At 33.5% G+C, this 15,672-nt stretch overlaps 1 protein-coding gene across 4 annotated transcripts in view; it reads right to left on the reverse strand.

Moving 5' to 3' along the window:
* Positions 1-434: 434 nt before the first annotated feature.
* LOC108739741 overlaps positions 435-15,672 on the reverse strand; it is a 28,048-nt gene continuing 12,810 nt past the window's right edge. For 2 of the 4 annotated variants that reach the window (XM_025980198.1, XM_018473788.2), the window contains exon 3: positions 435-2,262. In XM_025980198.1, coding sequence (XP_025835983.1) covers positions 2,100-2,262 — 163 coding nt within the window. In that variant the 3' untranslated portion in view covers positions 435-2,099. The remainder of the gene's footprint in view (positions 2,263-15,672) is intronic. The other 2 variants (XM_025980199.1, XM_018473789.2) reach the window with 1 other exon arrangement.

Consider the following 15,672-nt stretch of genomic DNA (forward strand, 5'->3'; position numbering starts at 1 on the left):
AGTTTACGTATATAATTTTGTATATCAATTTTAGATAGAGCTACATTCACTTTATCTTCGTTAAATTGGGTCAGGGATATAAATTGATCCCGATTTCAGATGAACCATTAAAATTTAATTTGCAGAGGTGATTAAGAACGAAACTAATTATAAAAATTAGTTTAAAACCGACCAAAAGTAGTAATAAAATGTTACACACGAAAGGACTTATCATTCAGGGACTATTGGAGCCCTAAAGATAAACAATAAAACAAATAGAAATAATTTATACTCTCTTACACTCAAAAAATTACTAAGAACAGCTAAAGTTGATGGTCAGTAATGTTTCAAAACTACCGCAAGCATGGATGTTTATTTCGATCTTATTTGTTCTCATCAGCACGCCGTAGAACCAAAATAAAACACACGATATAGGCCAGCTGATATATTTGGTATTTTCATAGGTTTGCATTACATATAAATATAATTTGTCAATAACGTCTTTGTTTTTATTATATTAGTAATATACAAAGAGATTCTTCCATTTTATTAAAGGTACGTTTACACTTTTACAGATATGTACTTAACAATGGTTAGAGAATATTATTTTTATACACAGTACCATTAAAAATTTCAATAAATTGCATTTGCGGCTTAAATTCTCATACAGAATGTGGCTGGTGATTCTCTATAAGAATGAAGCAGCCCTGTGTTTTTTTTTTCTGCAAAATACATCTTAATACGTTCATAATCTCGCAAGTGATATTTAATAATTCTAGCGTATGTAACCTTTGAAAAATATGTTCATTTAGATGTTGGTTGCCTTTCGTATGGGTGACGTTATTATTCAAAGGGCACATTGCTAGCAATTGGAATTTGGAAATTTTGAAACACTTTTTAAAAACTACCATTTTTGGTGTAAAAGTTGTCACAAAAGAATACTAAAAATAAAAATTTTGAGGAAGAAGTTGATTCAGTTTTAAAATAAAGGGTATCTACTATAATTAATCGACTGGGTTCGTAAAGTGATCCAGTAAATCGAATACCTACCAAATAATGATACCTATTAACCTTACTCTTATCGATTTTAACGTTATTTTGAGTTTCCATTTTACCTAAAAGTGTTAAAACCAATTTAGAATGCTTAAACGATGAAACTATTGTATCATTCTTCAACTCCTTCAAAAAGTTCAAAACGAACAATAAAAATTTATTTTTTCTGTTGTCTTCTTCTGTTATCATCAATAAATTCAGTATAAAGGTTACGAAATGAAGAAACTTTTTAAATACTGAGTAGTTTTCTCCAAGCGCGTTCCAGTTACCGAAACGTTATCAATTTTGGCACAATTTAAACAATTTTCAGTTTCTTTCATGACAACTTTCACTAACAGGAAGACATATATTTAATTAGTAGGTAAGTAGCAACCAGCCCAGTCGATTCAGCTCTTTATTTCTTTTTTGTTTTTGATGCGGTTAAAAAAATATTACCGGTCCTATCAGATAGGTATGATACATATGTTTATTTACTTAACTGCATTTGCGCGGAGGAGAAATACTGACAACAAACTAATTGTTTAAAACACACACGTACACACTGGGTTCACACGAAATAAGATGAACATGGATCCCTAGACCTTCCAGTAAATCAAACGAATAAAAAATCAATTGGGTGGTAAATAATAAGACTTGTTCAAAGTGCCGTTAGCCATATCCGAAGCAAGGGTCGACAATATAGATCGCTTTGCACAGTTACAGATTGATAATAGACACTGTATCGCAAATTTTTGCTTTTCTACACCAAAATTCTAAAATTACTTTCTTCTAATATCATTCTAACGTTGTAGCATCCCCTCAATAAAAAACGAAGACGTTTTTATAATAATAATAATAACTGTTAACAACAATTCCTTAATTCGCTCCGATGAACAAAATTTGTATTTTTTGTTTATGACATTGAAATTATTCTATTTATTGACCTTCAATTTTGGTATTAATTTTGTCTTATTTTTGGAGTAGAAAGCGTTTGTTGTTAGTGGAACAGTGCCTTAAAAGGTATGCGTTAGAGATGGAAATGAATTAGTGCAAAGCTAGTGTAAGGCAGTCCTGTTAGATGTTGGGGATTAGCCCCATTTCTGGAACAGTCCTACCCGCTGACACCGACAGTTGGAGCCCCATAAGTTGCAGCGACAGGAGCTGTTGTAGCAGCAGTCGTTCGGCCGATGATCGCAGTTTCCTCCTCTTCTGATACACGCGCGTCTGAAAATGTAAATTAAGCGAGAACGTCTGAAAGAGATTAAAAATGTTCAGTAGGCAGATTATGGTGCTATATAGTACGGTTCTTGTACGTAGAACGAACACTAGGGTGCTGCTAATAACATACAACACTACAGTATGACAAAAACATTATTATAAGCGGGTGATATATCTGTATCTATATCAATCATTCATGGGTGCCCTCTTGTCAGAAGTATTTTTAAAAAGAAGACTGTTCAATAAGTGCAATTTTTTTCTTAAATCTATCATTGGGAGTGATATAGGTCTTTTATATACCGTTCAATCATTCTTCATTGTCAGTCATCCCCTAATGCCCTTTTCCATAAAATATAGGAAATCGGTGGCGCGTTTTTAATTATTTTATCCAGAACCTAATCCCAATTTTAGTCCACTAAATCAATAACGTATCAAGTGGATTTTTTGGTAAAGTATAAGTAAATTAAAAAATACTTTCATTTAATACAATACTAACTAGGCAAGACATTTTATTTTTGATACCAATTTTTCACTTCCCAGTGCGACCTAGTAATGAACCCGATTTCGTGAATCCGAAATTTTGACATATCTCCACGTTTCAAGGTCCCTGGAATCGAATGCTGCAGTATTAAGTAATTCCTTCGATAATTACTAAACGAAAAAGTTGGTTTCTCCATTCATTGTTCACAAAATCAGTAAAATTGTTCTTTAATGTAGCACTTAGTTATTGAAATGTCTAAGATTAACTTTTGTTGTGGGTGATTATCTTCCAATTCCAGAAATTGGCCCATGCTCGAGCCAGTAGATTATGATATAGGTCATTCAGAATCTCGTGGGTTATTGCGTAACAAAACTTCGCCTTTATTGATATCTACTTCTAACCAAAAATATGGTTTACAATAGAGTCAGTATGAATTCAATAAGATCCGTCTTCCCAGCAATTTGCGGCACAGGTTATTTACTTAATTAATAACCAAAGAAATGTTTTGAAAATAAATGTCAATCTTCAGAAGAGAAATCCAGATATATGTATAGCTATTACGGGTATAGATATTCAGAGAACAACAAAGTTAAACAAGATAGACTTACAATATATTCTGAAATGCATTTTGTAGTTTGTCTTGTTTAATACCCCGACTTAGATCACCTTCCAGAGAAAATTGAATTTTCACTAGAATCAGCCCGAGGATTTATACAAAACAAAGGACATCAACCTAACATCAGTTGAAACACATATTGTATTCCAAAAGATTTATCTAGGGGCTGTTAAGTAATTTCAGATAACCCCAACGTAACTTAGAAGTTTACGAATATAATTTTGTATATCAATTTTAGATAGAGCTACATTCACTTTATCTTCGTTAANAGTAAATTAAAAAATACTTTCATTTAATACAATACTAGGGTCAGGGATATAAATTGATCCCGATTTCAGATGAACCATTAAAATTTAATTTGCAGAGGTGATTAAGAACGAAACTAATTATAAAAATTAGTTTAAAACCGACCAAAAGTAGTAATAAAATTTTACACACGAAAGGACTTATCATTCAGGGACTATTGGAGCCCTAAAGATAAACAATAAAACAAATAGAAATAATTTATACTCTCTTACTTACACTCAAAAAATTAATAAGAATTAATAATTCATGTTTAAAGAAATACCGAAATGGCATGCTTATGAAGCAGCAATTCGCATACTGTATATAAGTTTCCTTACGCCAGGGTTCACTATTTCGCAATCGGTATACATCTACGTTAAAAATTATATCGGTAAAGAAACGAAATGCACTGCAATTCTCAAATGGTTATGTCTCGGGCATCGGTAGAAGCATTCCCTATTCCCTCCTCCCACATCGTCCCTCAAAATATCAATAATGCATTCAAAATAACAAAATTTTATTTAGTAATCTCAAAATCTGCCTTGTTTTTCTTTTTTGTGATTAACACATCACTCATGCATTGAGAGGAGAGGTAGATAGTTAATTATCAATCCATTCTATGTAAGCCCAATGCGTTTTTTAGGATAACTACTTATGTAAATTTATTTTTCTATTATGTGTAGTTTCTCTACTAAAACGACACACAAATCGAATTATGATCGATAATGTTTCTTTGTAATACGTGATTATTTTAATTTAATTAAATTAATTTTTTAGCCTCAATGTTCTAATTGTTGGAGGGTAAGGTAAATAAAACTAAATAACAACTACAAATAAAAGCAAGAACGATAACAATTATATTTTACAAAACTTAACAAGGAGCAGAGTAGGTATAGAAAAGATAGAGATGATAACTGAAGCGAAGGTTGGTAAGAACTCGTCTCTCAAAATCATTTTTCCAAAAAGGAAATGTTAGAAAAACTAGGAAGGAGGAACTGATCGTTGATAGATGAAAGTAGGGTACCAATAGAATTGAACGATGTAAGAGTAGGGTAGTAGTAGTGGTACCGAGGGTTGAAAGTACCGAAATAATGAAATGCTAGGAATTAGAATATACTCACAAATCACCGAAGAAATCCATCATAAAATTGCCATTAAGAAAAGATAAAAGCTATAGACGTCATGCGGTTAGTATGCGAAGTTGAAATGTTAATAGGGATTATAGGAAAGTACAAGCAATAAAGTTAATTAGATATAGAAATAGAATACAAAAGAATTAAGACCCAAATGAATTCGAATACAATATTACAAGTTGTAGAATAACAATAAAATTTTCATTGGAAGTATATACAAAAGATTCAGATATTAAGCCATTGTCGAAAGTATGATTCACAATACGTATATGATTAAAATCACTTTTTATTCGTATGTTGCGATAACCGCCACAATTTAATTTCTGGAAAATAAAGACATAACACAGCTACCCTTATCAGCACCCCCATCCAAAATTTAATTACTTTACCTATCTATAGAGGTCTTGTTAAACTATTTCTAACAAAACTGAACCAGCTTTCGCTGACATAATTGTTAACAGTCATTGCCCCGTTCTTTCTTGCCATCGCATACAGAAGCAGATAAGCAAGTAATTTGCGATGTGTATTAGTCCCTGATAACGTTCGATTAAAGGAAACCGAAGGGAGATAACACAGAAATTGGGATCCCTTTTCGTTAAGTTGTACAGTTTGTACGATTGCTTGTAACAGAAGCATTTCCCCGATTATTTCGCATTCCCCTGTTTCCAGGCAAACGGTTAATTAATGTAATCATTAGTTGGCCTTCGGTTACAGAAAACGACTCCATCCCTAAATGGCACACGTGACAGTTGACTGAGCAAATACCCTAACAGCAGGACTAATGAGCTCGACATCAATTATATTCGACTACGAGTAGTGACAGAGTGTGGGATGCTGGAAAAAAAGCTGATCCGATAAACGATTATTACGGCCTAACAGGATTATTTACGGGGTTGTTGAATACAACTGAACACAGAAAAAGAGAATTAAAAAGGATAAAGCTAAATGTAGACGTTATAAATGGCCTCTATTATACGATCCAAAGGAACAACAATGAAGAAACATTAAGGTAACATTAGAATGACGTGAAAATGACATCATTGTCGAGGTAGTTGGAAAAGATGGAGACTTTGCGAAAAATGCCACCTATTGGTGTTACTTGTTGTGTGCATACTATGCGCTCCTACTAACACGACTACGAAATACGACATATTGTCAGATTGCACGCTGCTTTGGCATATATTTCTGTAAAAACAGTTTCTGACGGCTAACTGAATATTATGGAAAACTCTCCAGTTTCCGAGAAATTGTGCCATTTTGAAGATTCTTTTGTTGACGAGTGCTACGAAATTCAATAGCACCAGTTCAAATGTGGAATTGTCACGAAAATAGAAACCGTACCAGGGTGTGTTCCGAAATATAACCCAACATACTCGCCAGTGCTGATGACGTCATAAATCGACGCCATATTGTACTGGTGTCCCACCATATTGTACTGGTGAGACAAATGTGATGTAGTAGTATATCAAACAGGCGTGTGTGCATCAGACTTTGAGGAATTTTTTATTGTAAGAAACTTCAATAACTTTTAGAGCAAAATTATTGTAAACGAGCACAAACACTATTGTCAATATGACGTCAATTTGACATCAATGCACTGGCCAGTATATTTCGAAACCAATCAACAGTATGGCGTCGATTCATTACGTCATCAGCACTGGTCAATATGCTGGGTTATATTTCGGAACACACTCATAGAAATTGAAGAATTATCATCATTATCATCATCATCAGAGTCGTCAGTTCTAAGGCTGGTTGAACAGGCACCTCCGCACATTCCTATCCCAAGCTAATCTTCCTATTTCTCTAAGACATTCCGCATATTTAACTATTTAAAAACAATAACCTAATCTAAGACCTACCTCTACTGTTATTAACTCTTTTTTCTGCTACTTATATGTCTCCATTCAGTACTTCATGCCTGAGAAGATGCCCTACCTGTGTGTTTACATGTCTGTGTTTCACAGAGGACTCATCATCAGGTCGTCAGTCCTAAGACTGGACACGCACCTTCACTCTTTCCTATTCTGAGCTAATGTTCGCATTTCCCCAAAACTAGAATAACCCACATCTTTAACTATTTGCAAACAGTAATCTAATCGATGTCTACCGTTACCCCTTTTCTGTCTCTAATATGTTTCTGACTAGATCTTCATTCCTGAGAAGGTGTCCTACTATTCTATCTCACCTATTTCTTATTGACCTCCATAGAGTCCTCCGTTCTTCTATTCTTTCTAATACCTCTTCATTTCTAACCTTCTCTATCTACGGTATCCTCCTCATTCGCCTGCAATACCACATTTCGAAAGCTTATAACCTTGTCTTTTCCGCCGCGCCCACCGTCCATGTTTCGGACCCGTACAGTGCCCCAAACATACACCTTAAACGACAACCTTTTTCCAATTTCTAAATTAACCGTTCGCGAGCATAGAATTGACTTCTTTTTATTAAAGGCGACTCGACCCTGCGCTATCATCTGCTTTAATATCCCTACTGCTCCTTCCGTCCTGACTTATAAGACTTCCCAGATACCTAAAATCAGTCACTTCTTCTAATTTTTTGTTTCCTATCGTTATATTTGCTCTTTCCCTACTTTTTCTTCCCTTGCATACCAGTATTTTTGTTTTAGTTTTGTTTATTTTCATACAGTACTGTTTTGTAAATACCGCTTCCATTTTATTTAAAGATATCTCTAACTCCTCCTTGCTAGATTCTAATACTGCTATAAACTCTTCCTTTCTATATCATCTTCAAATACTAATCCTTTGTCCCTGTATATCTATCCTTACAGTTGTTATCGTATCTTCCAGTGTTTCTAGTATTATTAGTATTGCAGCGAACAGTCAAAAAACTCAGACTACGCCTCAATCTAACGTAAACATTTCAACAGAATAATAAAAGAGAATAAAGGGATGTACCCATCGATCGGAATTACCTCCGAGTTGGCAACAGGTAATGCATGCCAACTCAACTTATCTACGCGAAATATTCGTACTACAGCAAGGAGTCGCTCAGAATTACATACCGACATAATTTCGATATATATGTACATAGAAGTGTGTACTTTGTAGGAATGTATGTACATGCACTTGCCCTGAAATAATTTCATTAAGGTGTGCCAAGCATTACCGCCTGAGTTGAACAAGTGCTTCTGACATTAAAGTCAAGTAAGCAATTTCTTTCCCTTTCGCCAATGTAATCCATTTTAGTATTCTCTTATGTTAAGTTAAATATGAAGGATAGTATAATATTTAGTAACATATGCACTATGCACCCATTAAACCAGATTTTTTAAACGATCTCTCATGAAGACTTGAAATGGACAAGTGATATTTTTTATTTATTAGATATACTGATTGTCACCTCGATATACATGCGTCCGCTTTAGAATTCGTCCAATTCAAAATATGTCTGTTTGAGCATGACAATTTTACTTGATATACGACATCTATTCGATATATACTACGTAAATTTTTTTTTTAGGAAAAAAAGGAAACACCAGAATGTCAGGTTTTATTCCATGAGGACTCTTCTTCCACAGAATAGAATATCATTTGTTTGTTTTTGTGTTTTAGTAGAAGAATTTAAATTTAGAATTATATAGGTAGTGCAATCTTATTTTTCGACTATAAGTTTTAAAGTTTTAGATTTTTTTATAAATTCACAATATTGTGAATCGAGGCATCGAACTGCCGTCCAAAAAGGTCATATATATAGATCCAAAGATCCACCCCAGGTCCAAAGAGCAGAAAAATAGCGTTATCGGTTGTGTGTAGCATCTTTACACATTTATACATTAATCATGACACTCCTCCATACCGTAAGCTACGAAATCCTGTTTATGGCCCTACGAAAACGAATACTGAAATTTAAGCACATTCAAACTATGTCAAAAGGTTGGTGTTTTCCACTCTTTAATTAGACGCTTTAATAGAGAAGAGAATACCTTCCAAATTTAGACGAACTCAGCTAGTGGTTAAATAAATAAGTAACCTTGCAACTTCTAAACAAAACGCAGTGTCGGAGTAATTATTAAGGTAATACAAAATGTAAGGAAAAATGTGAACTTCGTTCATCACCTTTTAAGTTCTTTCAAAGATATATTCTGCCTCATCATCATCATCATCATCATAAGGTCGTCAGTCTTAAGACTAGTTGGAAAAGTACCTCCACTTTTTCCTATCCTGAGCTAAAGTTCGCACTTTCCTAAAACTAGAACAACCCATAACTATTTGCGAACAGTAATCTAATCCACCCCTCCTAACTCCTGTTTCTGCCTCTAGTATGTCTCTGACTAGACTTTCATGTCTGAAAAGGTGTCCTACCAACCTACCTCGCCTATTTCTTATTGACTTCTATAGAATCCTTTGTTCTCCTATTCTTTCTAATACCTCTTCATTTTTAACCTTTTCTATCCACGTTATCCTCGTCATGCGCCTATAGCAACATATTTCGAACGCTTCTAACCTTCTCTTTTCCGCCGCGCCCACCGTTCATGCTTTTCGAATTTCTAAATTAACTAGTGTCCGACCGAAAATTCGGTTTTGGTTTCGGTTTCGGTCGAGTTTCGGCAAAAAATCGAGTTTCGGTTTAGTTTCGGTTTCGGTTTAGTTTCGGTTTCGGCGGCAAACCTGCCGAAACTACGACCGAAACCGAAACTGCGTTCGAGGGTTTTCGCGCTCTGCTCGGTCATGTTCGGCGCGTTAAATTCCATCCAAGCGAAGTATACTATACTTACTCAAATAAACATATAACTCACCTATTTTAAGTACTTTTAAGGCGCAATTAAAGTATTTCCTTAAATGAGGGGTTGTTATGTTGATTTTGATTTGATTATCAATAAGTGAAAATGTCAAAGACTGCAGAGCTATGTGATTTAAAGATAAAAAAATAAAACTGACTGATTATAATAACGTTTTCTTTATTTTTCTCTCAAAACGTGATCCTTATAAGGAAGTTTCGGTTTCGGTTTCGGTTTCGGCCGAAACTGAGACCGTTGCCGAAATTCGGTTTCGGTCCTAAAAACCAATTTCGGTCGGACACTAAAATTAACCAATCGCGAGCACAGAAGTCACTTCTTTTTATTGAAGGCGACTCGACCCTGCGCTACTCCTTCTGTCCTGACTTATCTGACTTATTGTATTTCTAAAATCAGCTACTTCTTCTAATTTTTCGCCTCTTATGTTTATATTCGCTCTTTTCCTACTTTTTCTGTTTCATGATGAAGAAAAACTTGCAGTAATAAATACCATTGTATTTTATGAACGTAACGTCCGTTTAGAATAATAAGAAGAAAACACAGAATTGTAGATACAACAATAATCATTCTGTATTATGAAATTGTCATCATTAGAGTGATGAAAGCCAATATCGTATTAATTTAAATTGTCGTCTGGTTCAGCTAAGTGTACAGTGCATAATATGTAAATATAAACATGGTGAATCATTCTTAAAACCACGTTAAAATTTGTAACCGCAAAAGCTGACGGGATACCAACATGAGTTGGATGGAATTTCCATTATTTTTTTTATACGTATTACGTACTATAAACCCAAAATACAGTCTGTCAAACAAAAATATAGGCAGATGGTTAATCTTTATATGTGTGAAAATAAACAAAAATTAAACAATTAATTTTCCTATTTTGGAAACTGTTCAATGTTAAACTAGTGTTAGATTTGAATGTATAATTAATCATTTGATGCATAATCGTAAATGGACTAAAACCCAAAAAGAAAGATTTCGAAAATTCTTTTTTTTCTAAATAAAATACAAAAGAGAATCCTAGTTCTTCTTGATTAGAAAATATACGCATTTTTTTCATGGTCAAAGGTTGTACTTTAAATCAGCTTGTAACTTAGGTACCTACATGACTTTTATAATCCTAAAAGAAGAAAGTTCGAAAAACAATTTTTACTATCTTATTTTAAGTGGTATTTTTAGTTCATAACAATACATTCATTTCTATTATATTGTATTTTAATTTTATTCATTTCTATTATTCATCGTAATTAAAATTGGCAGAAGGTGCAACTTTAAGCAATAAATATAATTTTTTTTAGTAGTTTTAATTATAAAGCAGTATATAGTCATCATTTTTATGTATTGTTGTACATGTTTTCACTTTATAATTTCAATCGTTTTCGAAAAAACGCAATTAAGCATTTCAGAGCATGCGTCGGAAAGAAACTTCATGAAGATATATAATACAACGTAATCTCAAAAAAAGAGCATACTTTCATTAATTGTACTTGTTTTTATCTTATTTTACAATACGTTAAATAAGCATTTAGATCGTCGGTATGGCTTATGTCAAATGAACAGTTTCGATATATACACTTTGGCACAAACTACATAATACTTTACTTCCTACGGGAATATATGCATGTGATGTCATGTGATATACCAAATTTCATCAATTATGCTGAACAGTACCGAAGACATAAATGTCAAAAAGTTACCTAACGATAACAAGATTCTCCATAGTTAGACGTGGAGTGTAATAATGGTAGCATCCCTAGACAAATATTTTCAGTCTCTCCCCAGTCTCTCGGAGTCTTTCAGAGTTTTTCAGCGTCTCTGAGAGCGTCTCTCAGTCTTTCACAGTCTCTCATTGTTTCTATGGATCTCTCACAGTCTCTGTATGAGAGACTCAAACGATAAAATTGTTAATTGAGAGATTCGAGTCTCTCACAGAGAGACTGAAAGAATAAAACTGAAAAATTGAGAGACTGAAGTCTGTCGTAGAAAGACTGGGATCTCCGAAATATGTTGAACTTTTTTCTTTGAAATTTTAACCTTGTCTATCGGGACACCACTTATTGAGAGATTCGAGTCTCTCGTTCAGAGACTGGATACGAAATGAGAATCTCTCTACGAGCGACTCGAGTGTCTCGTTCAGAGACGCTAAACAGTTTTTTTGACAGACTCTCTCAGCGGCACCAGAGATACTCGATGAGGCACGGAGACTTAAGTCTCGCTTTCAGAGACTCTGAGAAACTGAACATTTTTATCTTGGAATGCAAGATGGATTTTTTTTCAGGATCAACATGTTTATCATTTTACTTAGAATCCTGTAGAATACAATTCAAAATTCTTATGAGTTTTTGGAAGTAGTTACATACAATCATTATTTAAACTCTTCTGCTTTTCTTTGGTTTGTCCTCAACAAACAACAAACGTTGGTGTAAATTGATTAGATAACTCAAATATATGATAAATTTTCTGATAAATCCTAGAACGAACGTGATGCACGGGAAGAGAATTGGGATTAGATTATGCCATAATCACATGTTACATCTAACCGTTGTGTTCCTCAAGTCAAAAAAACAACACATAGCAAACATTCCTCATTTTCAATAGCCTAGTCTCAAATACTTTAAATTTACCAATAAGTAGGTAGATAGAGTACAGGCAAATTGAGAACGGAGCATGGAAACTATCCTAAACTAACCGAATTCTCAAAATCTTTTGAACAAAGCGTAACATCAATCAAAAGCTTTGAATTGTATTTGTTGGACTTATAGCTATTGCTTCTTTACTTACAGGGTGGTACAAAAAGTACGCAATATGCTCATTGTGGCTAAACTGAAAGTTTAATCAAAAACTTCTTCCCTATTTTATGGCAGGATCGTACGTATTATTTAATTTACTGTACAGTGTTCAAAAATAAAAAAAAAGATTTCGTTAAATGACAGCCATGTTAAATACATCTTCAATCGAAAACAGTTAAAGGACAAAGTTTTTCATAATGCTAAAATACGGGACTATGCAAATATTGCAGCGATATTCAAATGATTTTTTCGAGTCAAAAAGCTCAAAAAGATCGCAATATGCTCATTGCCGCTAAACTGAATTTAAGAAAAAAACTTTTCGAACAAAGCTTGTTCCCCATTTTATAGCATAGCATTGGTGTGTATTATCCGGATTTGATCTACCATATACTGTTTAAAAATAGCAAAAAATACAGGTTCGTGTTGCCATTTGACTAAAAAAAAAAACATTTGACTATCGTCGTCTTTTTGTAGAGCCTGTAATTTCCTTTAAAATCATATATCATTCTTTTTCAAAGACAAATTGGCTTATGAGTTCCATAACTCAAAAATTGAAATATTAAATCCTAAAGACAGATCAATGTTCAACGCAAGATTTCGTAGAAACATTTTATCATAGAAAAATTTGCAATCAGACCTTTTTTTGTTGAGAATTTAATTTCCTTCAAAAACATGTATTGTTTAGAAGATATGAGTGAAAGATACTTTTGGAGTAGGTAAAAAAAAATAAATTCGCTATGATAAATCTCTTAATATTAAAATTAAGGGTTCAAATTTGGATGTGGACTTTATTTTGTCATCCTAAATACCCCATTAAAAATACAAATAATCGTTTTTTTTTTGGCCCAGTCTAAATAGTTCCCTGTAATTCTATATTCTTTTAATTTATTTTCATGTATTGGGATCCGTCAAATGGGAGGAGCCTAAAAACATGACTGCGATTAGGGAAAATTTATCGTAGTTCCTATAGTGTACCGTGCAATTTCCAAGTTTTTAAATTACGATAAAATGATAAGTATTGACACAATATGTGATTGGGCTGACACAAAGCCTCGGAAAGAAAATTTCATTGAAGCTGAGCGTGTTTTTAATGCCAATCACATTATAAAATTCGGAAATAACAAATCCGGAAGCTAGCCTTCAAATTCCGTCAAGTTTACTACCTACTTTTTACAAACTTCGGATTTAAAAAGTGATTCACGTTATATAATTGGTGAGGTGATTCTGGGTGATTTAAGCAATATCATATTAATGACTTGCACGTGCAAAGCCGATTTAAGAGAACGTTGCAAACACATTAGGTATTGCAACTTTGTTGTATTGCAGCAGGTAGGTTCTTGACCTCAAAATACTTATATCGTATCATTAGAATTGTGTTAAATCAATTACACAGGAATAAATAATTTCTCACTTTATAATTTTAGTATGATTCTAGTTTTAAATATTAAGGTTATGGCTGATGGTAAATACTTGCTGAAATATAATCATGTGCATTAAAATGACGTGAACAAATTTTTATTCCGGAATTCACTTCTTTGATACCTACTGCTTTCATCCAATAGATAGATACCATTTTAGTATACTATTTCATATGTGCTGATTCGTGATTTCTTCGTTTAAGTTACGAACTAAAAACAAATTCTTTCTCCTTACTTTTACCTTTGTATGCATCTATATTCGTTATAAGAGAGGCAAAGAGGATTTTTATACTAAAGTGCTCTTAGCAAAGGGGAAAGGTAATGAAAAGCAAAAGAGCTGTCGGTAAATACAGTCGCTATTGAATGGTTTCCGCTTACCTTTGACTCTGAACTACTTTTGCTATTCTTCCTGCTGAAAGCTTCGTTAGGGGGAAAACGGAAGTTAACAGAAAGGACATCTTGAACGTCAGGAGCCACGAGCATAGTCTAAAAAGTCAACCGAAACCGCTTCTTTCAAGCACGAACCAACGACACTAAATTTATTATAAGTTTAACTCTCGTAGGTAGCAACTGCTTATCAAATTCTGTTAAATTCCAGATGCGGCCAGGACAAAACAAGGTCAAACTTTCATTTCTCAAATAAAATGAAAGCTTTGCACAGCAAAAGCCCTCTTACGGTAACAAGTAACAATTTAAAACTGTATTGTTTATAAAATTGAGGAAAATAACCTAAATAATGTAAAAAGAAAACTGTAATAATAAGTTCTACTAAGTACAAAACAATTTGCTAAATATATAGGGTGATCAGTTATTGAAACAAATTCTACTGTAATTTGATTTTCCCAGTCATTTATAATTACACAGTAAAACTTAAGCGATCAATATCATTTCAGAGGGGACAATTATAGGGATATACAGGGACAAAAGATTAGTATAATTATATAACAATACTAGCATCTAGCAAGGAGTTAGAGACAGCCTTAAATAAAATGGAACCAGTATAGACAAAACAATATTGTATGAAAATAAATACTTGGTACGCAAGGAAAGAAAAAGTGGCAAAAACAGGAGTTAAGAGGATAATAAAAGGGGAATAATATAAGAGGAACAATTTTTTTGAAAACTAAACTATTATATTTAAGAGAGGAAAAAATAGTCAACATGGTAGTTACTAGCTCATAAAGTGAAGCTAACATTTTCAACAACCATTTTACATACATAAAATCCTAGAAAGGTTATTGCCTGAAATTCATATCCGAATAGATATTGTTTGATTTGCCTAGCAAGCAAGTAACGAGACGTTCCGAACCTTCCAGTGAGGAAACATAATATCTGTCAAGAGTTTTTCTTTACTATGTAACTCTTACTTTTATGTGACTTTTTATTCAAATGTTATACAAATAAGAACCAACTACTGGAAATTGCCTTTCTCGAAATTTTCCCTAGGGAAGATTCTTCGACTTGTATTACATTTTAAATAACCATTCCATCCTAAAGCTTTTTTCGAAGTATAAGCTATCTAATAAAAGAATTTCGAAGATCCTACTTGTACTTCCGAAAACTGTCTTAAACAGTAAAAATTATGATGACAAAATTTTGTGTGAAAGTAAACAATCCTTTTCCAACAGTTCTTTTGCAAAACAGAACTACATAAAGGACAGTTTAAAGACTGCCTAAAAATAAAAACATAAAAATTTAAAAGATGTGCATTTTTAGTATGTACAGGGTATAGAAAATACTACAAACGGCACAGTGAACGCCATCTGTAGCACGATGCTACATTTTAGGATTACGTATTTTTCAACAAGGTCCACTTGTGTGGATATCTACTTGCTGAAAACGAATCCTGGCGTAGCCAACCTCAACGTGATAGGCACGTTAGCTTAATCGAATAAAATAATTCGAAGTGGTCTGTATTCTGTCGAAACTGCCAGACGCGGATCGCGATTTCGATCT

Source organism: Agrilus planipennis, unplaced genomic scaffold (genome assembly GCF_000699045.2).
Source record: "Agrilus planipennis isolate EAB-ADULT unplaced genomic scaffold, Apla_2.0 scaffold252, whole genome shotgun sequence".
NCBI lineage: Eukaryota > Metazoa > Arthropoda > Insecta > Coleoptera > Buprestidae > Agrilus > Agrilus planipennis.